This window comes from Chrysochloris asiatica, unplaced genomic scaffold (genome assembly GCF_000296735.1).
Source record: "Chrysochloris asiatica unplaced genomic scaffold, ChrAsi1.0 scaffold00051, whole genome shotgun sequence".
In the NCBI taxonomy this organism is placed as follows: Eukaryota; Metazoa; Chordata; class Mammalia; order Afrosoricida; family Chrysochloridae; genus Chrysochloris; species Chrysochloris asiatica.
Window position 1 is genome coordinate 1,131,289 of NW_006408569.1, and position 25,576 is coordinate 1,156,864.

General features: G+C 43.4%; 1 protein-coding gene across 3 annotated transcripts in view; it reads left to right on the top strand.

Annotated features, from left to right (window-relative positions):
• The first annotated feature begins 35 nt into the window (after positions 1-35).
• The window catches only part of GPC3 (glypican 3), a 578,503-nt gene continuing 552,962 nt past the window's right edge, over positions 36-25,576 (top strand). For all 3 annotated transcript variants that reach the window (XM_006862806.1, XM_006862807.1, XM_006862808.1), the window contains exon 1: positions 36-408. In XM_006862806.1, coding sequence (XP_006862868.1) covers positions 234-408 — 175 coding nt within the window. In that variant the 5' untranslated portion in view covers positions 36-233. The remainder of the gene's footprint in view (positions 409-25,576) is intronic.

The window sequence follows — 25,576 nt, forward strand, 5'->3', positions numbered from 1 at the left end:
CCCCGCCCCTCCTCTTGGCCCCGCCCCGTTCAGCGGCCCCTCCCGCCCCGCGCAACCAAGCCGTTCCCGCCCTCGCACAGAGCCCAGGTAGCTGCGAGGAAACTTTTGCAGCGGCTGGGTGGCCTCCTTCTCCCGCTCCTCACTGAGCTACTGCCGGGCTCGCTGCGTCCCGGGTCTGCTCTCGACCCCGCTGCTGCCACTCTCCCGCGCCCCTCGCTCCTACGCGCTGCAGGATGGCCGGCACCGTGCGCACCGCGTGCTTGGCGGTGGCGATGCTGCTCAGCTTGGACTGCCCGGGACAGGCGCAGCCCCCGCCACCGCCGCCGGACGCCACCTGTCACCAGGTCCGCTCTTTCTTCCAGAGACTGCAGCCCGGACTCAAGTGGGTGCCCGAGACCCCCGTGCCAGGTGAGGAGGGCTTCCTAGCGCGTCCTCCGCGTCCCGCGGGGAGCTGAGGCGCGCGGTGGCAGTCCCTTGAGCGCGCTGGGGCCGCGTCGGGCGCCCTGCCGTTAGGCACCAGCGTGGGGTCGCTGGCCGGGGCAGAGCTGGGTCCACCGAGGAAATGAGGGAGGAAGGGTATGGACCAGGGCTCCCTGCCTCCGGGCTCGCGCTGCTGTCACGGACTACTCAGACTACTTGAGAGGCCGGAACAGCGGGGTGGCCTGCCTGAGGGCGCCCACGTCTGGGGGAAGGCGGGAAGGTGGGAGTTGGTTCCCGGGCCCTGGAGACCTGGCACCTCTAGCCCAAGCTGCTGCCTCTGGGATTGGCCCCTCTTGCTCGCACGTACGTGTCAGAATTGGAGCTGGAGCGCGCCTCTGGCCATCCCGCTCCCCACCAACCCCTGCGCCCTTCGTCCCCAGCCTGGCTCTCGACCCGGGCCCAAGTGCAGACAAAGTTGAGGCCAGCTTTCAGATTCTGCAGCTGCAGGTAAAGACACGCAGAGGGAAACTTTTGAGTTGAAGGGTCCCCCCAATAAGGAGAGCTGATCTTTTTTCCCTTTAATAAAAGCAACGTCCCTTAGCTGATGGACAAAATCACTTCCCAAAGGTGCTGCTGGCCCTGGGGAGCAGGAATCCCGAGGGTCTAACTCCTCCCCTTCCCTGGTTCAACTGCCTTGACAGTGTGGGCTCGGAAGGGTAGATGAGTTTAGGTGGAGGAAAGTTTCGGGACGCCTGCCTTTTGTTCTGCACAATCCAGTCGTGCCGTGGGGGCATAATTTAACCTTAGCTGAGGCTGCCGTTGTCAACAGAAGAATATTAATGGTCTTATGTGATTGACTGTCCCGCGGTGGGGTTCCGAAAAGCCTGCCTTAGAATCCAGTTAGGACACGTTGCGACACTGACGATGCAGCCCAGAAGAATCGTTTTCAAACAGGTTAATTTCTCCGAGGTGCGCTCCGAAGAAGCTGGTGGTGGTCGAGAACCTTAAGACGCTGGTGGCCTCAGGCACCTCTACGCGATCCACACACCCAGCGTGGCGCGTGTCCCGCGCTTCCGAGGGATCGAGGGGCAGCCCTCCCCAAAACTTGGCTCTCGGCTCTCAGCAAGTCGGGAAGGCGGGCCTGGTGGCTGGACCAAGTAGTGAACGCGGATGCGCGCCCCGTGGGTGCTGCCAGGGAGCGTTCACTGGCAGGAGGTTACCTAGGCAGCCAGCGCGCCCTCAGTCTTTTCTTTAGGTGGATGAAAAGAGCCAAGCAAGCCTGCTGTTTAGTTGCAAAGGTAATTGGTCACCCTTTTTGGCGACTGAAAATGCATTTGCGCAGATGTTAAATATTGCTTTGCAAGATTTCGCCCCAAGAGGTCTGTGTGTGTGGAGGGGAGAAGAACTACCTCTTCCACTGTTAAATGTTAATAACGTACCACGTGGGCGTGTGCAGGCTCTGTAAGGGTCAATCTATGAATCCCTTCCACGAGCTGAAACAACAGGTGAAGCTCTCGCCCCTCAAAGTGCTGTGGTAATTAGATTGCTGAGGCCAGAGAACATGCTTTTGTTGATAATGTGAAAATGGGTCCTTGCAAGCTGAGCACACCCCCACCACACCCCAATCCAAGATGTATGGGTCCAGGGCTGGGGCCACACTGGATTGATTTGAACTCTGGGAATAAAGACTGGGCTTAAAAGAGAAAAAGACAACAGGGAATGCATAGATATACATTTAGTAAACGCCCCCCCCCCCAACACGCACTCCTGGAGGCGCTTTCCCTCCCCCACTGCCCACAGCTCTCTGGCTGCCTTCTTGCTGCCTCTGTATGAAAGTATTGGGAGGGCCCACACACTGTGTGTACTGAGATTTGGCCTGGACTTCTTCCCTCCCTCTTTCCTTTTCTCCCTCCCCCACCCCCTACTCCTCGCCTAGAGATAGCCACACTTAGAGACCAGGGACTTGTAATGGAGATTTTTCATTTTTTTCTAGTAGTTACCAGAGTCTGTAGAAGAAACCACTTTCCAAGGGGCTTCATAAAATAAACCCAACAGCCCCCATTCCAGTTCTATTGAACTGATGAAGGAAACCTCAAAAAGTTCGTGTAAAAATTCCGTTCTCTTTCCATCTCATTTCCCCACCCCCACAGTACTGAGCATCTTTTGCCTTGCAGGCACCGTTCTGATTTGCGCTGGAGCCAAGCCAAACGTCCAATATGGTGATACCCATGCCACTACACAGCTGAGTAGATCCTGGATTTTGTGGAGTAGTGCTGATTTCCAATACTATGTTCTAGCATGAATGCACGTGTCCTGAGCTTTCCTTGTACAATTGTGGTCACTGCAGACATGGGGAAAATCCTCATGTCTATCTGCTCTGGTAAAGATTTACAGCCTCGGAAACCCTGTACAGGTCGCTATGAGTCGGAACCGACTCCACGACACATAACCACCACCACCATATGTGGACAGAACTGATCAGTATTTCAGAAAAGGGGTGATAATGGCAGACTCCATACAATGGCAAGTGTATCGTTTCAAAGGGAATAAATGTTATTTGCTGCTTGGAAATTGAAAGAGATGCAAATTATTTGATAGTTATGAACCAACTTGATGACCGCTTGATACCTGGTACCTCCCCCTCCCATCTATAGTTTAATCCCTGTTCAGTTTGCCTGTTCCTCTTTATTAACCTCATTATTCTTTGCCTCAGAGAAAATGAGATTTGGTCAGAGTAAGGGGACATTCACAAGAATGTCCTGTCTTACTTAGGAGGCCTGTGTGGTGGGGCTCTGTGGTTAATTCACTGGACTGTAAGGTCAGTTTGAACTGCAGGGTCGTTGGTTCAAGCTCATCAGCCGCTCCTCAGAAACCCTACACAGGGTTGCTATGAGTCAGAACCTACTGAAAACAACAACTTAGTGGGGGCCTTTGGGATTGTCTGCTAACTTCAGCCATTAGTACATCTGAGTTACAGTGGCTAAGGTACATTTCTTATGCTAATATGAATGAAACTAAATGACATTTGAAATCAACCAGCCAAAAAACAAAAACACTATCTCTGATGCTGAAGGACTGTGCTAGTCATCCACAAAGCAGATCTGAAGCCTGACAATTTCATGTCCCCAGTTCAGAGGCACAGGACAGCAATTCTAAATGGCATGTCCCCCAACTCCATAGATCTCTTCGTACTCCATTCTTTTTTTTTTTTTTTTTTCTCTCTCTCTCCTTCTTTTTAAGGATTTGTAATTTGGAAAGCCCCACAGATGGAAACCAGGCACACAGAGTTAGCATTTGGCAGAAAAATCTATATAACTGACTTTCAGTGCAGCTCTTTTGCCCTTATTTAATTTAGAAAAATTCAGAAAAAGGCCAATGAGCTCATAAGTCTAGCTGTTTATTTTGTTTTGCTTAACCTACCCACAGGCGCAATCAAGAATGGATACAATTTTAGGCAAAGAAAGTGAGCTAAGTAATCAGACAATGATGTTTCCAATTGTCTCAAGGGAATGTTACAGAAGTCTGAAAAAATATTCCTCTAAACAAAAATCAAGTGTAATTCACTTTATGAATGCCATACACCACTTTTGCGGGGAGGGTAGTGGTAGAGGGGATGTATGGGAATGAGAAAATCAAACAAACCGTGGTAGTATTACAACTCCCCAAAGATTGAGGGATCTTGCTTTAGAGGCCTTGGAAAGTGCTAGAACCAATCTAGAAGGCCAAATGTTTGTATGGGTAAAAGGTAGCACTGAAGAGCCAGGATTTTGGAATTTCTCAAAACAGATGAAATGACATAAAAATAAAAAGCAACTTCAAATGTGAGAACCAACAACTGTATCTACTTTGCCAGCTGTGGTTCCCTGATTAGTTTGATGTAATTAGGACCCTAATTTGCACCCTGGTGTTGCAGTGGTTAAATCCTTGGGTTTGAACCCAGCCAGCCACTCTGTGGAAGAAAAGACCTGGTGATCTGCTTTGGTAAAGAGGACAGCCTAGGAAACCTTCGGGGCAGTTCTACTCTGTCACATAGGGTTACTATGAGTCAGAATCAACTTAAAGGCACACAGCAATGCAGTACAGGGTCCTAAATAAGAAAGAAGTGAAGTGTTTTCTCTCCTGAGATTACACTAGATATTTGGGTGATTGGGTGATTTGGTAAGACTTTGAATACATATTGTGTGCTTATTTGGAACAGTTAAGACAATTCTTTCAATTGCAGGCTGAACGAATTTCTTCCACTAATCCTGGTTTTGGTACTGAGAGGGGACCACGGGTCTGATTGAAGCTGATGATGGGGGTCGAGGAGGCACCTTGGACTGAAAGGAGCTCATTGCGTGGTGCAGGCGCTGTGTTAGGTGCTGGGGGTGCAGAAAGGAATAAGATAGTTCCCTTTGTTAAATAGTGCACAGTCTATTGGGGGAGCATACAAGTAAGCAGGCTTCCCAGGAAACTTGTAGGATTAAATAGGGTGAAAAGGGCTAGAAAAGACCTCCAGGAAATTGGCTGAAATGGTTACAATAGCCAGCCTGGGTAAGTAAGGGAGATGAAGTGGGAGATAGGAAGTCTCTTAATAGCACCGCCATCTTAAAAAGAATTTCCTTAATTCTTGGAGCAAATTCCATTTTGTAAGCATTAGGAAATACAGACATAAGAAGATTTTGGTGGAGGTTAGAGGACACAGATGGTTTTTGCAATTTTTTTTTTTCCTTATAGTTTGGTAGGTTGTAGCTATTATTTTGATTCACTATTTTTGCATTTCCGTGTTCAGAGTTGTAATGTTTCCTGCTCACTGTATCCTAGAAAAGAGCTGCTTATTACCAACCTGGGAGAATAGAATCCTGGATTTGTCTAGTGTGAGACAAGATAGAAAATATGTATTCTCCTTAAATGGCAGCTATCAATGGCCACGCCAACTCTAGTGTTTGATGCATATACAAAAGCATGGGTCTTAAGAGGTATCTTATTACTCATTTCTAAGAAAATTGAAGATAATCACTTATAACTTGTGCACACGATACATCATTTGGAAAGAATTTCACTGGGGATCATGTTGCTCAACTGAAAAGTTCTGGCATGCTGAATTTGTACATTTTTGTGAATGCTTCCTTTTACTCTGATCGCTAGCTTTTTCCTGCATATGGTTATTTGTATGTTTTAGATTATAAGTTTCTTAAAGGGAAAGCACTATATTTGCTGTAGTGTTGCACGAAGGGGCATTGAGTAAGCAGTGGAAGGTAATAGAATTTCTACAGCATTATGCTATTCTCTGTGAACTCTCACATTCTGTCTTAGACTAAATGCCATCTTATTTTAACAACTTAAATCCAAATTGTTTGGTACATGATTGGGTTGAGTGGACACACATTTCAGGGTTTTAGCTGGAGACAGACACTGGCGTATCTCTGTTAGCTGGTGACTCTTACCATCAGGTAGGGCATATTAATGTTGCGCACTCAAAGAACAAATTGAAATTAGCAGCATTGTTATGACTGGCTTAGTGTCATTAAAGATCAACAGTTATGATAGCATGTAAATTGTAGGACATCTCTTAAATCAAACCCTCTTTGATTTCATGTCAGCTAGACCTTTCTCACTGAAGTTGACATTACCATGTACAGACCTCTTGAAGTACCGCACAGGTTTCAGTAACCTGGCATCAGACTTTGTGTACAGGCTTACTCAATTCAAGAGACCATCCCAAGAGCCAATGTCTTTTCAGCCCTAGCTGGGCTCTGGTGACTGGGTTTGATGTTTTGGGTAATCTAGGGTCTAATGGAGAGTGAAGGCAGAAAAATCCCCCACCCATTTGCCCATATTTAGTTAATTGTCTTGCTTGAAACAGGATCCCTACCACTCCATTAAGAAATGAACATCAGAAAATAAGAGTCCAAGTCATGGGCCCCAGACTGGCTTTAGAGAAAGCATAAAGTAATGGGAATTTACCTTCTGAGATGAAATGACAGGGAGAGAGAGAAAAGGCAAGGTGAAAGTGGGTATATAAGCAGAGAAAATGTGCGTTTTGAAGTGCTGTATGTGGGAGAAAAAGCTCACTGAAACACAATAGTCTCACTTGAACATGTTGTTGAATATACAAACTAATGAAGATTTAGTTCTTTACTTCAAATTAGGCCAATTAAAGATGAATACCCAAGTGCTAATTATTAGAAATACTTGTTTGCCATTATTATTATTTTTTTAATTGAATCATGTTGATTACCAAGAAAGGCATTGTCACTTTTGCCTCCGTTTGAATGTAGCTGGACAAAGCCTTGTTTAAGAGTTCATATTTTTCCTCTTGAGTTAAAAGGAATCAGTGTAAGGACCAAAATGCCTTGTTAGTCTTCTGGGCAGTTAATTACTTCTTGTAGCTGAAATGGTATTTATATGCTAGATTAGTAAGTCCACGAAACTCTTTAAACTATTCTTAATAGGCTTCTATTGATAAATAATTGATAAGAAGGGATGTAAACTACAAGTAAAAGTGGCCATAAGAAAGGACAAGGAAGTCAAAGACATCTGAAAAGAAATCTCCATCCATTCTCACCATCCATCCATCCACCTACCCATCCACCTACATTTCTCAGCAAAAGTGATGAAGGATTTTGAGAACAAAATTTTTACAAAGAAGCATGCAGTTTGTGTAGAGTCAAAAGATGGCAAAATTGTCTAGCAAAACTTTTAACTGGCCCTTTTTTTAGTGTGCCCTCAAAGGTCAGTTTGTCACGAGCAATGAAAAGTTCTGATTATGGCAACTTTGCTACATGTACAAAATGATTCTTTATGTGCTCCTGGAGTTTAGGGACTACCTTCTAGTGTAGTATGGACAATAAATAATAGGTATTTAAGAAGTAGTAAGAATCCTGGTGTGCCACTGTAGGATAAACACTAGACTGCTAACTGCAAGGTCTAAGGTTCAAACCTACGAGCAGCTCCTTGAAAGCCCTATACAGGGTTGCTATGCATTGGAACCGACTGGACAGCATGGAACCAAAACAAAAAAAAGAAATATTTACAGATCAAATGAATGAATGAAGTTAGGATTGTATTACAAAAATAAAATGTTCATAAAACTAATATACAAGCACACCAAGAGTTCTCAATAAGCAACTACTCTTTCAGATCAAAACACCATTTGTTCTCCAGAGGAAATTGATAGAGAATTTTGCTTTAATTCATTTGCCTGTAATATATAGTTCCCTGGAAGAAGTAAACTAACCAAATCTTTCAAGAGGTAAGTGTTTGGTGTTGGTTTTAAGGTTTGTTTTAAATAATTTAAAGAGAAATTTAAGAGACATGCATATACACATATGCATTTACATACATCCATAGTGTCTACGTAGCCTGCGTGAATGCAGAAACCATGTTTGATTCATCATGATATTGTCTACAGTGGTGAGTGAAGTGCCTTGTAGAATGTAAGAATAAACATCTAAAGATGTAGTCTAGAGGACTTGGCCACTGTGGAGTGAAATTAGAGGATGGCATATACTTTGTTTCGTTCTGCTGTGCATAAGGTCGCTATGAGTTGGTACCGACTTGATGGCACCTAACAACAACAACATATACTTAGAGAATGGCGGATACTCTGACTACATCGTTGTCTAAATGGATCAGCAGCAGAGCGTGAGGGAGAAGGTGGCGGCATCGAAGCACATTTACTTAGCTTCCATGGCTTTGGAAGCCTTCTTGCCCCTTTCCCCAAACTGAAGGCTGGGGAAGAGGTGACAAGCAGAGAGAGATTTTTGTTTCAGTTCTATCTAAATCTGGTAGGTGTTTGGATATGTTATATATTTTTATAGATTTGTTTGGATATGCTTTGTGGATTTGTAGATTATATAGATGCTATAGATTATATATTATTTCTACATAATAATTTTTTTGATGATATATATAATTTTTGATAGCAATATTTAAGTTCCATATGTTCTAAAACCTGTTTGAAAATTGTTCCTCCTTGCCGTGGGTGGTCTTTCACAGTTCATTGCTAGCATTTGTGTGCTTTTATATCTCTCATGTACGAACAGTGCAACCTCTCATAAAGTGTAGGTTCTGAATTCTACCACCCTGCATACACACATAGCACTAGTCAAGAGAATGAGCCTAATCGCCACTGGAAACAGTTAGGAGGTGCAAGTTTTCAGAGCTTGAGTAAACCATTTTGAGCTAGACCAGTGCCACATTTCTGCAAAGCTAATTGTCACTGATGTTATAGAATTACTGCTTATCTGTTAGGTTTAACTGTTTCCCCAAGAACAGAGAGGTGTGATCCTTTCTAAAGTAGTGATGATCAACCCATATTGTGAATTTGACCCATTTTGATTATGCTTCTAGTATTGACGGATCACATATTGAGCTCCGCAGAAATGGGAATGTGACTCAAAAGCAGTTTTGAAGTTACTTTCATTGACTGATTGTATTGTGGATCACATTTATTTATGTGTTTTGGAAAACAAATGGCAATTCTCAGAAAAAGAACTCTCTGACAATGAACTTTATATGCTATCTCTGTCTAAATACGTGAAAGGTTTTCATTCATTAAATGAACTAAGATGAAATTCCTGCCAGCAAGGCATCCCGATCTGCCTGGTTCTCAGACAAGGAAAACCATGGAGCTTAAGGAGTGCCGTAGAGTTGGGCACCCAGGTGGGGGGCTGGAGACTAGTGTGATGAGTTGACTTCAGAGGACTGTCATGGGAGGTATGTGCAAAGGGTACAGTGTTAGGAGACAAAATAACACTATTATTCAACTGCAACAGTTTGGATAGGTGGGATCCCACATGTGGGGGTTGTTTAGAGAGAAGATGAAGTGGAACAATAGGCAGAAAACGTGCAGGAGTTTGCTCCTGAGTCCAAGGATGATGAGGGGAAATTTTAAGTGTGGAGGATGACTGCAGAGTGCTGCGTGGTGGCAGGGAGACCACTTCAGAGGCAGTTTTACTTCTACCGGAAACAGGACAGTTGAAAGATTCGAGGAGGTAGAGTAGGCATGACTTGGAGACTAGATAGAGCAAGGGAGAATTTAGAGCTGCTAGTTCTGGTAATGTAGTGGTTACGAGTTGGGCTGCCAATCTCAAGGTCAGCAGTTTGAAACTACCAGGGGTTCCGTGGGAGAAAGATGAGGTGTTCTGCTCCCGTAAAGATTTACAGCCACGGAAACCCCTGTGCCAGGGTCACTGTGAGTCGGAACCTACTCCATGGTACTTAACAACAACAACAAGTTTTTCTGGCTTAGGTGGTGGGTACTAATGGTAGGTACTCAGTAAACAGTAAACATCTATTGAAGAAATTAACAAGGGGACCATATCTTTTTTTTTAAATTTTTTATTGTGTGATAGTTTACATGGGAGAACATTAGTTTTACATTCATTCTATCATACATCGTTTCATTGTGCTAGTTACCATCCCGTCTATGCATCATCACCCATCGTATACCAACCAAAGGGTATACCCTGCAAGCCCGCCCCACGGTCTTCAGCACACAGCCTCTTTCCTTCTCTGGATCTCAAGTCCTCAGCCACTCCATCTCTTCACATCATCCTCTCTGTCTCCATTTCAGGTCTCACTGCTTCTCTGGGTGGGGTCCCGCTCTCCACTATTCTCCAGTGACAGGGGGACCATATTCTTAAGGGGTGAAATAATGAGTTCCAATGTGGAGTCCTGGTGTGGCACTGTGGGTTAATGCACTGGACTGCAAAGTCGGTTTGAACCTGCAGGTTGGCGGTTCAAGTGCACCAGCCACTCCTCGGAAACCCTATACAGGGTCGCTGTGGGTTGGAACCGACTCGATGGGCCTTAACAACAATGTGAACATGGTGAGTTTGAGGGGTCCTTCTATCATCCAGGCAGAACTGTGTGCTAGGTAGTTGAAGTTTGCTTTGAGATCCCAGAAGAAAGAAATTAGGACTAGGGCTACATACTTGGACATTATCAGCATGTAGATGCTTCAGTGAAGCCCTGGGAATAGATGAGATCACTGGGAAAGAGTGTCTAAACTCTTCTGAAGTTTAGGTGAAGCATAGTTGGGACTCATCAGCCTATAGATTCAAGTTGAAAGTCATGGGTGTGGATGATATTTTCCAGGCTTTTGCATGTGACATGTCTTAGAATGCATTTTACCAACATCTGGTGATTTTTAAGTTAAAGTTCTGGAGACTTCAAGAACTCGCCTGATTGAGAGAAAGTATATCTTGGCATGGTCCTAGATTTTGTAAATAAAATAAGATAATGCCCTAACAAACACACATGCACATACACACTCACACATAGATTGCAGGGATGTCTGTGCAGAGAAACATTAGAATCAAGGGATCAGATTTCCGTTATTTTTTATAGCAATGTTATTAATTATGTATGATATTTCAAAGGAGCCCTGGTAGGGTTAAGTGCTGAACTGCTAACTGAAAAGTTAGTGGTTCCATGGAGAAGCTGGTAGGTTTGAGCTGCCTACCTTGTTGTTAGCAATTCAGAGCTTATCCTACAGCACCAACAACACTTCTACATAAAGATTACAACCTAGAAAATTCCATGAGGTAGATCTACTCTCACTTGGGGTCGCTCTGAGTTGGAATCAAGTTGACAGTACCCAACAACAACATGTTCTTTTAACTGTTTGCAAGTTGCTCATTGTTACTCTTTGCAGTCTTTCACAATCCCTAACATTGGTGAGCTGAAAACCTTGCTTTCATACCTCTAATGTACAAACAATGCAACCACTCATACAATTTCTGTAGGTTCTGAGTTCCACCGACCTACTTGGGTCCAAGACAGAGGCCCCGCCTCCTTGGGGAACACTCTCCCACTCGAGAATGAAAACCTCTAACGGTGTGTCATTTTTGGAGCTCAGGTCTGTTCTACTGCAGATTTGGCCCTGCTGTCTAGTCTCGGAAGCATGTGGTTGGAAGCAAATGCTAGGAATGCTTTTGTAAGTGGGCTGATCTTTTCTTACGTGTCTTTGGAGAGGTAAAGATTTTTGTTTTCTTTTGTTTTGCCTTTTGTTGTGGGGGGAAGCATTGTATTATTTTCTTGTTCTCTGACGTGAATGGTTACTTTATGTTCCCTATTGTTCAAGAGGTTGCCTTCATTTAGGTTCCTGCTTTCACTCAACAAAAGCTTGTTCTTCAGTAGGTGTTTGGGTGGTGTGGCCATTTGCACATTTTTTGGAAGGGCCACAAAGGAAGATCATGGAAAGTACTTATTTACTGAGTGTGGACTATATGGTTTACATGTAACCTCTCATATGATCTATACAGCAAACCTGAAAGGTAGGCGATGACGTCTTCGTTATACAAATGAAGAAACTGAGGCCTAGAAGAATTCCGTTTTTCAGAGATTGTATAAATGGTGGGCCCGGAATCCACATTTGGGTTGGTCTGAACTCTGTATTCCATAATCTTTCTACTGTATCCACTGGACTATGAGCAGAAGGCATATGCTCTGGATGTAAAGCATTTGACTTAATTCCCACAGTCTTTTGACTTTTGTGATGTTAGATACTCTGGGTTCCCCTCCTACTTGTGAAGCTGATTCTGTCTTTGCTTGTTTGCCCTCTTCCTCCCACCCTTTAGTAGATGCAAGTGTTCCAGTAATGTTTGTCCTTTGCCCTTTCCGTTTTCTTTGCTCGTTCGCAAATCCATTCCCATGACTTCATTATCTTTGCAGTTTGAATGACTCGCCTATCTCTTTCCAACCTGACCTCTTCCTTGATCTCCAGTCTCCTCCTTAATCTCTAGTTCAGCGTTTCCAAGTTGCCCACTGGACAACTCTATCCAGAAGTCCTGTCAGTGCTTCACTTACAACAGAACCGAAGTGCGTGAATCACTTTCTTTTTCCATCCCCACAAACTTGCCTTTCTTGAACAGTCTACATTTCTGGTGATGGCATCTCTGTCTGGTTCCCAGATTTGGAACCTTAAAGTCATGTTTGACTATTCCATTTACACATCCTCCATCCAAACAAGTGACTGCATCCTGTAAGTCTGCATCCCATCGTGTCTTTCATGCTAATGGATCCCTTGCTGTTAGATTAATTTTTTTCAAAAAAGCTAAGCTCTTTTAGGCCAAATCTGTCAGTACCACTATTCCAGCGCTTAGAGGATCAAGTTGAGCCAATTCATCCAGTGCCTCCAATGTTTCATCTCTTGGCAATCTTTCTTAGTTCCCTCTTTCAGCATAACAAGCTACAGGTTCAGTACTGAAAGGGCCCTGTAATTGTCTGTTTCCAAGCCTTTGCTTACAGACCACTTCAATGTCTTCCCAGCAACACTGCCTGCTTCAGGCTTACTTGTCTTGCAAGACTTCAGTATAATGCCTTCTTTAGGAGTCACTCCATGGTTCTCCATGACTAGATATGGCTACTTCCTTTATTGACCCCTCCTGCACCTGTACTTCTCCTGTGACCTTGATTCGTGCTTGCTTTTGTGAGTTTTTAAGTGGTGGCGGTGGTAGTTGTTTGTCGTTGAGTCGGTTCTGACTCACAGTGACCCTCATCTTTTTACCAGTGTGTAACCCGCTGTGCCACCAAGGGTCCTTAAGTATTTATCTACGTAACTTTATTCTTGCTAGCACCTTGTTCCTCAAAGTTTGATCCATGGACCAACAGCTTGGGTTGGTCCTGGGAACTTGTGAGAAATGCTGGTCCCAGACCTGCTCAATCAGAATCTGCTTTTTAACAAGATCCCAGGTAATCTGCATACACATTAACATTTGAGTAGGGCTGCTTCCAAGTGTATGCCCCTTGATAAGAACTTTACAACACCTATGAGAACATCTTACACATTATAGATAAGTATTCTTTTGGTCTCTCATATTTGTGCTGTGCTTCAGCCATTTGTTGATGTGGTGTCAGAGACCTAGACTCTCCACATTCCTAGGAGGAGGGAGCTAGTGAGAGAGGAGGAGAGGGTATGAATGTGAATAAGAATAACTGATCTGGGGAGAGCTGGCAGAATCTCTGCTCAGTGCCTGATGACTTAGTGACCAGTATGGAAAACAGTGTCCTTGCTCCTCCAGATGGATAGAAGCTCTAATCTAGACCTTGGTTTAATTTCACATGGCCAGAGGCAAATATCTCCGGAGATAATTTTGCTTCTATCCTAAGAAGTCCTGGAGGATAATGCACTGGACTACAAGGTCAGTTTGAGCTGCAAGGTCAGTGGTTCAAATTCACCACCAGCTGCTCGTCTGAAACCCTCTACAGGGTTACTATGAGTCAGAGTCAATTAGATGGCACTTAACAACAACAACAACCAACTGCAAGGTTGGTGCTTCAAACCCACTCCTTGGAAGCCTATTTCAGGGTTACTATAGGTCAGAACCAACTGGAAGGCAGTTAACAACAACAACAATTAGGGAACTATGGTTTCCCTCTTCTTCTTTGGCCAGTATGCTGGGGTATATCTTTCCTGGCCATCCACAGAAGTCACAGTGGAACTTTTGATAGATTTCAAAGAGTTGTAGAGGAATCCGGCTCTGGGCTTCAAGTCTTGTCCCTTCTGTTTTCATAAACAGATTTCCTGATTTGTTTTCAAACTCAAAATTTATTTCTGCAGTTAAGGTTTCTTTTTCCCCCACAGAATTCAGAAGGTTTTATACAGGTGTTAATTTCTAAAAACCTAAGTCATTTCTTGTCTTTGAAACTTCAGTACTGTGGGTCAATTTAGAACCATTGCCTGAAGGCTTTCTTTTTTTAACCCTTCCAAAGCTGTCAGTCAGATTGTCTTTCCTTTGTTCTTTGAAAGAGTAAGGTTGCCTTCTTCACAAAGCTTAAAAGGGACCAGCATGTTTAAATTGTGTTTATTTTATTCTTATTGAGAATATACACAGCAAAGCATATACCCATTCAACAGTTTCTACATGTAAATTTCAGCGACACTGATCACATTCTTTGAACTTGTGCAATCATTCTCACCCTCCTTTTCTGAGCTGTTCTTTCCCCAAGAACATAAACTCACTGCCCCTTAAGCTTCCTATCTAATCTTTCGAGTTGCTGTGGTTACTTTGATCCCATATAGATCTTAAAAGATCATAAAGCTCAGAGCAGACCTTTTTTATTAGTCAAGCTAAACTATTGTTTGGATTTAAGAAGACTTCAGGGGATGTGTTTGGTTTAAGGTTTAAAGATTATCTCAGGACTTCATACCCTTCCTCCCCAATGGCTCCAGAATGTCTAGAGTCCATGAGAATTTGAAATTCTGTTCTCCATGTTTCCCCTTTGATCAGAAGTCTAATATGGAATCTTTGATTTAAATGGTCAGTAATGTTAATGCGCCAGACTGCAAAGCTGTGTGAACTGCAAGGTTGGCAGTTCAAGCTCACCAGCCACTCCTCGGAAACCCTATACAGGGTCGCTATGGGTCGGAACCCACTCGACAGCACTTAACAACAACAACAATGGCAGTTAGGCACTATCCAGTTCTTCTGGTCTCATGGCAAAGGAGGCAGCTATTCCTGGAGGCACTTAGTCAAACACTGTGTTTCCTCCCTCTATTCCTGACTCCTTCCTCTGGTATTCCAGGTGAATATAGACCAATTGTGCCTTGGATGGCTGCTTGTAAGCTTTAACCGGCAAGCATTTATTTTATTCTTCAGAATCTTCTCTCCACCCTCAGTGATAGCTAATGTTTTTATTTTCGAATTAGGTCTTCATGGCAGTGAGATTTGTTACAAAGTAATGGCACATCAACCTTTCATAGAGGATTAAGTAGACCAAATGACTCTTAACTCCTGTTGATGTGCACACACATCCCAACCCTTCTCCAAACCTACATGGGGGCCCTCCTTCATCTGTCTGTCGGTCTGTTTTCCACATCTCCTCTTTCCCTTCTACCCGTCCACTCTCTCAACGGGTTATAATTTAGAACAGAAGGTGTTTTTATGGTTTGTTTTATTTATTGAATAGCTTTGGGTTTCTTCTTGTTTTTTTTTTTTTTTTTAAATAGAGGAATAGAGCATTTTTGTTATTTTCTTCAGCATTTTAGTTTTCAGTTTGTGTTTCCTATTTCTATAGCTCCTGATTTTCCTCTCTTTTCTCTCTTCCCCCATCTGCCTCTGCCTCCTCCATATCCTGCCTGCCCTCCGTGATTCTGGAAAGAAAACAGGCTTCCCATTTCCGCCCACATATTTGGTTTGGGTACCTGGTTACTTCTCTTGGGATATTGCGAAATTCGATTCCTTAGTCAGTTTGAAAACAAGGAACTCTAAAATGTTCATGGATGAATTTGCTTCCCACTTTCTAAGAACTCTTAGTTAAAAGGCATTTTATAGAAACAGACCAAGGCTAGAGATACTGTGTGGAGTACTTAGGTCATTGCTATGTACTTTACACTTTCTCTGTCTTTATCATAATTCTCCATGCAAATTGCATCTTTGGTCTTATAAATGTCTGTTTTCACACTGAATTCCTTTCCTTTTTCTAAAGGCAGGGGAGCCCCTTTGAAGCACTGCTAGTATGGGGCAGGCCTGACACCACCTACCTCCTAGGCTAACGGAATTATAGCCTGCATTTCTCGGATGAAGTTGTCACATTGCAGGGACCTTGTTTTACTTGTGGGGTTCTATCGTCCCAGTTTCAAATTTTACTTAAGGTTAGAGAGTATATTCTAATTAGTTTATTTCTTGATGTTTTTTCTTTGTCTTTCTACTTATGGGAATCTTTCATTTGTCCTGTATCCATTATCTCTTCTAAGCTTGGCCAAGGTTATTAGGTTATGCACTTAGGTATAAATATTTAACAAGATAAGTTAGACAAAATGTGCTTGAAGACACTTTAACCCTGTACCTGCCCCCCCCCCCATCCTCAGCTCATTTTTTGGGTGTGTAGATGTACACAATGAAATGAAAGCTTCTGAGTCAATCCTGACTACTATAAGGGTAGCACCGAGGGACAGATAGCATGCACTCCTCTTCCTCTTTTGTCCCCTAACTAGTGATCCAAATTCCCCTAAGCCAGAGACTTTTAGGTATGAGATTGTTGTTTAAGAAAATATTATGGATTAAAGAGTAATGTTCTCAAGTCAGGAATAACAATTAGTACCATTCATTAATCAGGGGCGTGTTTTGACTTTGGGTCCTGGCTAGGAAATATAAACTGTGAAAGTCACACATATATATGAACCTCAGGCAAATTTATGACTTGTCAGCCTTTTAAGGTTAAATTCTTAACCCCAAATCAGAGCTGGCTTTATATGTGGAATCCGTCACATTCCTCTGGGCCACTGGGCACCCCCCCTCCAACCCCAGTCTTTTGCTTAACAGCAGCTAATGGCCTAATGAGCTAGAAGGATTTCTGCCTCTTATCAGCTGCCTAAACAGCAACAGGAAGGTTGATATACGGAGTATAGGTCAAAACCTGAGACCTTGAACCAAGAAAATACAGGGTCAGTTTAAAACTGTAGTTATGTGTTATCTTGAGAGTCATCAATACCTGTCAGTAAAGGAACTAGACACTTGAGTTCAAACAAATAGTAAATAGTTGTCAAAAGTATGAACGGTCTCATTAATTTTGCTAATAGTTCTTACATTCTTTGTTTAGCTTGTCTCTAAATAGCCTTCATATAGTCTTTAATGAGCTTTACTTTGTGCCTGGAAGTTGGAGGGGGTTGATCGTCAGATGGGAATGATGAAGAAGACAGGGATATTGATATTTTGGCCCAGATTTTGGAAGAGGCTGCCAAATAAAGGCAAATAAATACCTACTACAACTTTTATTTCTTTGTAAGTTAGATTTTTAACAAAATATGAGAAAGATGAGGCTTTCTGCTCCCATAAAGATTTACAGCCTCAGAGACCCTATGTGGGGGCACTATGAGTCGGAACCGACTCCACGGCACTTAACAACAACAACAACAACTTACCATGGAATCCAAGAAACCTTTTTTCCCCTCCTTGGATTGTACTTGAATTTTAATTTTTTTTTGTTTTTTAAGGAGAAAAATGCTGTCTGTTACTTAGTTAGATCCTCTTGGAATCCAGGGTCAGACTCACATAGAATCGATATTTTTGGATCTTCAGGGCCCATCGTAGTGAAAGTTGCTTGACTTTCATCTGCATTTGCATTTGTTCAGAGATAATAATGAAAACGTGTTTTTTCCGATGCCCATTGCTTTATTGAAAATCCTATTTACATAAGCAGGCATTGTTACGGCTCATGGAAGAATGTGGGGGTCCCATTCTTCAGCTCCTTGTATATCTTTGCTAAGGCTTGTCTAAATACAAGTAAGGACACGAGTCTAAGCACTTTTGCTCATTTAGGTAAGCATGGTCATTTGAAATTTCACTTTACTAGATAACTGAGTCTCTTTTTAATTATTTCAGGCATGCAGGTCGCTCTCTTTATAGTTGTTGTTAAGTGCCGTCGAGTTGATTCCGACCCATAGCGACCCTGTGTAGGTTTCCAAGGAGCAGCTGGTGAGCTTGAACCGCTGACCTTGCAAGTTCAAACGACTTTGTAGTCTGATGCATAAGCCCACAGTGCCACACCAGGACTCCCTCATTATAGCATGGATCCTAAAAATTCAGTAATCTCTTTAGACATTCATTTAATAATAAAATCATGTGCATTTTCAGGGGTTAATTTTCATGACCATTGTATAGTGCCTTCCCTGCACCACTATCTCTGGAATAATCCCCATTCCATGCTTCTGGTTGGTGTTGTGCATCAGCACTGGACTGTGAACTACAAGGTAAGGAGTCCAAACTCACCAGCTGCTCCTCAGAAACCCTATTCAGTGTTGCTATAGGTCATAACCGACTCAATGACATTTAACCACCACCACAACAGCATCCCTTGCTAGCTTTTAACCCTTCTGTGACCTGTGAGAGGGACATTGCCCACCAATGTTTGCAGCCTCTAGGTTTCTAGGGAGGCTGCTATCCCAGCTGTAGTACCTGTTGTTGTCTGGTGGGGACCTGTAAAACTGCATGAGCCTAGAGAAATGGGCTTCACCCCACCAATAGTACCAGCAGAGTCCACTTGGGTCATATGTATCCCATGTAATGACATCAAAATTCTTATTACCTCCAACTTACTTACCCTCAATTTCAGTATGCCTTGCATTACTGAAAACACGTGGTATCAATAAAATATTCAAGGAAGAAATAATAAAATATTCAAGGCATGAAAGGGTTAAGGGCAAAAAGCCCACTTTGAAAATATATAAAGATGTTGCTGAAATTACTGGATCTAGTGGAAATTTAAATGTATTCAGATTCCTGCTCATTACACAACTTCCATTTAGAGTTTTTAATGGCCTTGTCATATTTCTCGGGGAAATCATCTGCCTGACTTTGCCAGACTTGGTTTTCTGCCCTGAATTGAATGCAAAGCTGTAGATCAGCAAAAGTGTAGCATAACTATCCTTTAGTCTATCAGCTGCAAAAGACCTCTGTTAAGTGTTCAAGAGCAAAGATGTCACTTTGAGGACTAAGGTGCGCCTGACCCAAACCATGGTATTTTCCATCGCTTCGCATGCATGTGAAAGCTGGGCAATGAGTAAGGAAGATTGGTGAAGATTCAATGCATTTGGATTAGGGTATTGGTGAAGAATATTACAAGTACCGTGGATTGCCAGAAGAACAAACAAATCTGTCTTGGAAGAATGACAGCCAGAATGCTCCTTAGAAGCAAAGATGGTGATGGTGAGACTTTAGCTCACGTTTTGGGTGCATGTTATCAGGAGGGATCAATCTCTGGAGAAGACACAGTGGCTGCAACAGTAGAGCTCAAACATACTGCAGGACTGGACAGTGTTAACGTTCTGATGTACTTAGGTCACTATGAGTCGGAACCGACTTGAGGACAGCTAACAACAACATCCTTTTTCTTAAAAAATAAAAAAAATTCAGAGGTCATCTGGTGCAGAATTAGGTGGAAAAAAACAAAAACCCGGGCTGCCTTCACATCTGCTAGTCATTCCCACTGGTGTGACTTCAATTCAGCATGTTTTTATTGAGCACCTGTGGTGGTGGGGGGGTAGTGCTAATAATCATTAACATTTATTGAGCTGGGCGTTGTGCTAAGGTCTTTATGGGCAGCATTCCATTTTACCCTCATAACAACACTACCAGGTGGGTACTCTTATTTTCCCCATTTTACAGATCATCATATGGAGACTTCAAGTTTAGTGACTCATCCAAGGCCTATTAGCTATGAAGTGATTTAAGCTCGAGGCAGACTTGAAAACCCTGTGGGACAATTTCCCTCTTTCCTGTAGTACCACTGGTGTGATGCTGCAGGATAAGCACTGGACTGCTTAACTGCAGGGTTGGTGGTTCAAACCCACCGGCTGCTCCTTGGAAACCCTGTACAGGGTCGCTATGAGTCGGAACAAACTTGACGGCATATGACAACAATAGTGTTTCTATGAGTTGGAGTCGCCAATAGGTTTTTAAAGTCTGGTTCCAGAGCTGTGTTTGTAACCACTGCTTTTGTGATATATCCCACACTTCTGGTAACTTCTCCAGACACCAGTTTTGAATATGTGTGGAATGTTGGGGAATCCAAGTCAGATCCCCTACTCTTCCTGATCCTGGTGGGGAGGCAGACATGGAGGCAAATGAGGGCCCCCTACCTGCCCAGGGGAAGGAGGTGGGCATGGGAAAAGCACTGACTGGAACCTGTGGGAATACTGCACATCAAGTGCAGCCCAGTGGCCTGCCATCATGGGCATTTGTTTTTCTTGTTCAGTGCTGAACACCTCTCCCACTTGGGCTGCACCTTGGATTGCATCATCCCGTATCCATCGTCGGGTTTCAAACCCAGCTGATTGTAGCAGCCGATCCCACTGTCATTAAGTTGATTATGACTCATAGTGATCCTAGTGACTCAGAACAGAGTCAGACTGCCCCATAGGGCTTCCAAGGTGGTGAATGTTTGCAGAAGCAGGCTGCCACATCTTTCTCCTGCAGAGCAAGGGTGGCTTCGAACTATAATACCAGGGCTCTTTAAAAGAGCCATACAAAGCAAAACTCGAAGAGTCGATTTGGACTCAACAGTAACCCTCTATGGCTTTCCAAGGCTGTAAAGCTTCATGGAAGCAGACTGCCACATCTTTCTCCCGCAGAGTAGGTTGGTGAGTTCAAACCACCGACCTTTAGGTTAGCAACTGAGCACTTAAACATGATGCCACCAGCGATCCTTGTCTGTAGCAGTTGCCACCTTAAATTTAGCATACCTTAGACACACATGGCCGGCCAAAAGGTGGGCAAATATCGACTTCAGAGTTCCTGGATCATCCTTTCACCTTGATTTCAGAATTCTCACTACAAAACAACAACAAAAACATAAGAGGCAGAGATTTCTGACCCAAATGGTTGTGGTGTCAAGAGTTGGTGGCTTTATGAAGGCCAGTCATAGTAGACTAGTAGCCGACAAGAAGCCCCAGGGTCCATGTTGGCTCAGTGCCCTCCTGGCACTGCCTTTAGTATCTCGTGTCACGGAACCCTGGAGAGCACTCTGCCTGAGTCACCCACGACAGAACAAGAGAATGCAGTTAACATTGACACGCTTTGAGTGTTTCAGGAATATGGCAATGGAAGGAATACCCCCCCACATTTATTTTGTTTATTTTGTTGCTTCTCCCCCAGCTCCCGAAGAAAGTAATAACTAAAAGGCAGTACTGAGCATTGTCACAAAATCTTTCATGTTTTGTATTAATAACTTTGATTTTCCTCAATTGTAGGGAACATTCAGTTCAGGGTGAAGTGAACTCACTGGTGTGCGTGTATGTGTGTGTGCTTGTTGGAGACAAGATCTTTGAGCTCAACGGACCAAAAGCTCAAGTCTCCAAATTTATTACAGTTATTGCAACAGTTTGTTTGGCCAACTCCTTTCCGTGTATTTTCTCCTCCATTAAATCTTTTCCCCAAGAAGGGGTTGCCATCAAGTCTAGACTTTGATGACATGCAAGAGGAGGACCACTTAGTGGGGATTTTGAGTCATATTGCACGGTGGGGGGGTGGGGGAGAATGAGAAGGATCTGCCCTTCCGAGTCCTTCAGATCCAGAAGTTCTCCCACAATGATCTGTTGACGGTGTATAAAATGACTGGAGCATTTACACAGCTATTCCCCAAGATGGCATAAATGCCACAGCACCAGAGCGTGTCAGTGTCTACATTCAGATCAGCTGAAGGATAGGTAAAGGGAAAGGATCAATAGCGGGTCTTTTCACTCGGGCATCGAGAGTGAGTAAGTGATGTACCTTTGGTTGCGTTTTGCGCTGGTGCAGTTTGTGTATTGTACTAACAAGGCTACGGGGCTCCCATTGCCACAAGTTCCTATCATAGGGAAAGGGGAAAGATAGAATAGAGGGCACAGATTATTTACAGTGGCTGAGAATGTAATTACAAGGTGCAATGGCTTGAAACTGAAATTTAGGTTAGCCATTAGAGCTGGGAGAAGCTTCTACGCAGAAAGGGCAATTGGGCATCGGAAAGATTTGCCTGGAAGCTGGTTAAACAGCATCTCCAGAGGTGCTGAAGATTTGGTGTAACAGAAGGGGAAACCAAAAACCAAATCTAGGTGACCCCATTAATGCCTGTTGCTCTTTGTGATGATTTCATTGTTAATAACTTGAAACATTTTTTGCCTATGTATTCACACTTGCCCAGTTTGTTAAACATAAGAAAACAAATGCATTTGAGCAGTGAGGATGACGTATTTAGATTGATCGGAGCCTCCTTGTAGCAAGCTTTCTTCTTATATACGAGTTGTTAGTAAGTGCCGTTGAGTCAGTTCTGACTCATAGTGACCCTGAAAAGGGTTTTTGAGGAGCAGCTGGGTGAGCTTGAACTTCTGACCTTGCAGTTCAGACAGACCTTGCAGTCCCAACTGACCTTGCAGTCCAGCGCATTAACCTGCAGTGCCACACCAGGACTTCTATATGAGTATGGGCTAATAATTATTAAAGTGGAGTCCTGGTGTGGCGCTGTACGATAAACACTGTACCACAACTTTGGTTTGAACAACAAGGTCAGTGGTTCAAACTCAGCAGCCACACTTCGGAAACCCTATACAGGGTCTCTGTATAGTCATCAAGTCAGGATTGACTTGATGTCCTTGGGTTATTTTGTTTGTTTGTTTTGAGGGGTGCTTAGGAATTGGTTCAATCCATTGTAAGCGAGGGTAAATTGACATAGCATTAAAGAGCCAGTACAAGTTGAGTAGGGATCCTGGTGTGACCCTGCAGGATAACCAATGGACTGCTAACTGCAAGTTCGACGGTTCAAACCCATCAGCTGCTCCTCAGACACCCTATACAGGGTCGCTGAGTCAAAACTGACTCAATGGCACTTAACAACAGCAACACAAGTTGAGTAACTTTGAATAAATAACGCTGGGACTGCCTGGAAACTCTTCAGCCTTTGAGTGCTGCACGTTTAGACAACACCTGATGAAATTGCTTAACCAAAGTAGTAACTCCCCACTGATGAGACACGCATTATTACTTGGGAGATACTTTTATGTAGGGTAGAGAGGGAGGCTGGTAGCACTTTTTGAGGCCAACTTCCTAGAACTCTCAACTCTATGGGAAGGTGTTCTAGGGCAGCTTCAATTCAGTTGTAAAATGGCATTGTGTTTCCTGAGAGGAATTGTGGGGTGGCAGCTGCAGTTAAACCATTTTCAAGAGGGTTAAATGGAAGAATGGCATGTCAAGATGAAATAGCTTACTTGAGGTGAAAGGAGTTACCCAAGTTGTTCTGGATTGGAAGAGTTCTGAAACAGGACAGACTGCCCTACTACATGCTTTGTTGTTAAGTGCCATGGAGTTAGTCCCGACTCATAGCAACTCTGTATAGGATTTCTGAGGAGCTGCTGGTGAATTTGAATCACCAACCTTGTGGTTCAAAGTGACCTTGCGGTCCAGCGCCACACCAGGACTCCTTAATTCATGACTGCTGTTGGGATTTTACTGGATTTCTAAACCCTTTAGCCGTGAGAAGACACTTTTTGCTCACCTGAATCGCCTTTTCACAGGGTCGGTAGGATAAAGATGATGGTTTGCAGCATTCCACCCAGTCTTCCTGGTTTGCAAACATATCTGCTACAGGGAGCTTTGGAACTCAAGAATGTCTGTAAAGCTCAAGATGCCTTCCTTGTTAGCTTCAGATGTCCAAAAGTTTAGGTACAACTTGCATGCAAATTGTCAAATATCTAGTTGTCATAGATGGTACAGTGTCTAATGAAACTGTCACACTTGCTTATAGCAGAAGAAGCAGTTCTAGTTTTATGGCTATGAGACATCTCTTTTGTGATGCAAGATCAGAGTATATTTGTGACAGTGCTGACATGGAAACATGGAAACAGGAAAAGAGACCTTGGAGCTCACCAGATCTGGTCTACTTCAGGAGTGCCTTCTACCACAGAATGTGGCAACACTGAATGATTTAAAATTAGGAAAGGTGTGTGACAAGGTTGTATCCTTTCACCATACAAATAACCCGAGAAGCTGGATTTTATGAAGAAGAATGTGGCGTCAGGATTGGAGGAAGAGTCACTAACAAATTATGGTCTGCGGATGATACAACTTTGTTTGCTGAAAGCAAAAAGATCAAAGACCACAGCCTTCAGTATGGCTTGCACCTCACTGTAAAGAAAAGAAAAATCCTTACCAATGGACCGATACATAACCTCATAGAAGAATTGAAGCATTTGAGTTACGGTGTTGGAGGAGAATATTGAAAGTACCATGAACTGCCAGACAAACAGCAAATCTTTTTTTAAAGAAGTATAACCAGAATGCTTTTTAGAAGCTAGGTTGGTGAGACTTCGTCTCTCATAGTTTGGACATGTTATCAGGAGGCACCAGTCCCTGGAGAAAGACATCATGTTTGGAAAAGCAGAGGGTCAGTGAAAGAAAGGAAGACCCCCCCCAACAAGATGGATGGACACAATTGTAGCAGCCGTGGGCTCATGTGTAACAACAATTGTGAGGACAGCACAGGACCAGGTAGAGTGTTCATTCTGTTGTGTATAGGGTCACCATGAGTTGGGACCAAGTAGATAGTACCTAACAACAACAACAGCAACAAACCCAAATTGTGCTTGAATACCTTTAGAGACCAAGGAACTCTGGTAGTGTAGTGGTTACGAATCGGGCTGCTAACCTCAGGGTCAGCAGTTCGAAACTACCAGCTGTTCCGCGGGAGAAAGATGAGGCGTTCTGCTTCCGTAAAGATTTACAGCCTTGGAAACCCTGTACAGGGTCGCTATGAGTCGGAACCGACTCCACGGCACGTAACAACAACAACCTTTAGAGACAAGAAGCTTGCTACATTAGGAGATAGGTTCTCATTTTTTGAGTATTTGCTCATTCATTCCCCAAGCATCTGCTGAGTGAGTACTACTTACCAGGCAGTGTCAGGGAATACCGAAATGGTCAAGATGTTGCTCCTGCCCACAGGCACTTAAAATTCAGTAGTCAGGATAAGAAAAGTATATATACCAAAGGCTGTAAAAGCTAGATTGCAGAACACAGTGTTAAAGAAATAAAGTGTGCTGACATTTCTAAGAGATGACAGCTCCTGGGATTTATTTGCAGAAGGAGGGTAGTTAGGCAGGAAGGGGGCATAGAAGACATTATGAAAGACACATTTGAGAGAGACCTTATGAACAAAGATTTAATTAACTGAAGTTAAGGGAAGAGCTCTCCAGGGACAGGAACAACAGATAAAATGGAGAAACAGGAAATGGAGGCATGTGTTGGGGGAACATGAAATAAGAGTTGGATTTAATTCTCACAACCACGTTGAAAGGTAGGTTTTACTGTCCGATTTTATAGATCAAGAAACTGAGGCTTACAGCTTAGGTAACTGGTCAGAGATCACATGACTATTAAATGACAGCGTTGGGGTCCACATCCCGTAGAACGTGTGAATCCAGATTCTGCTGTTTTGCCGGCCCATGCCATTCCATCAAGAAGGTTTCTGTTATAGTTGGCCTCTGGAAATACACGAGCATCTATCTATACGAGGATGTGACTATTATAGGAACCTGTCAAGATTGAGTTGGTTGGTCTTTGACTTGGCCCCATATCCACATTCACGTGCACGTTTAAGTGCTGTCGACAAAACTGTTCTAGATGGGAGGAAGCAAATCCTTTACTTCTGTTTTGTCTGTCCTCTGTCCAGTCTAGAATGGGCTAAGTGAGTATTGATTGCC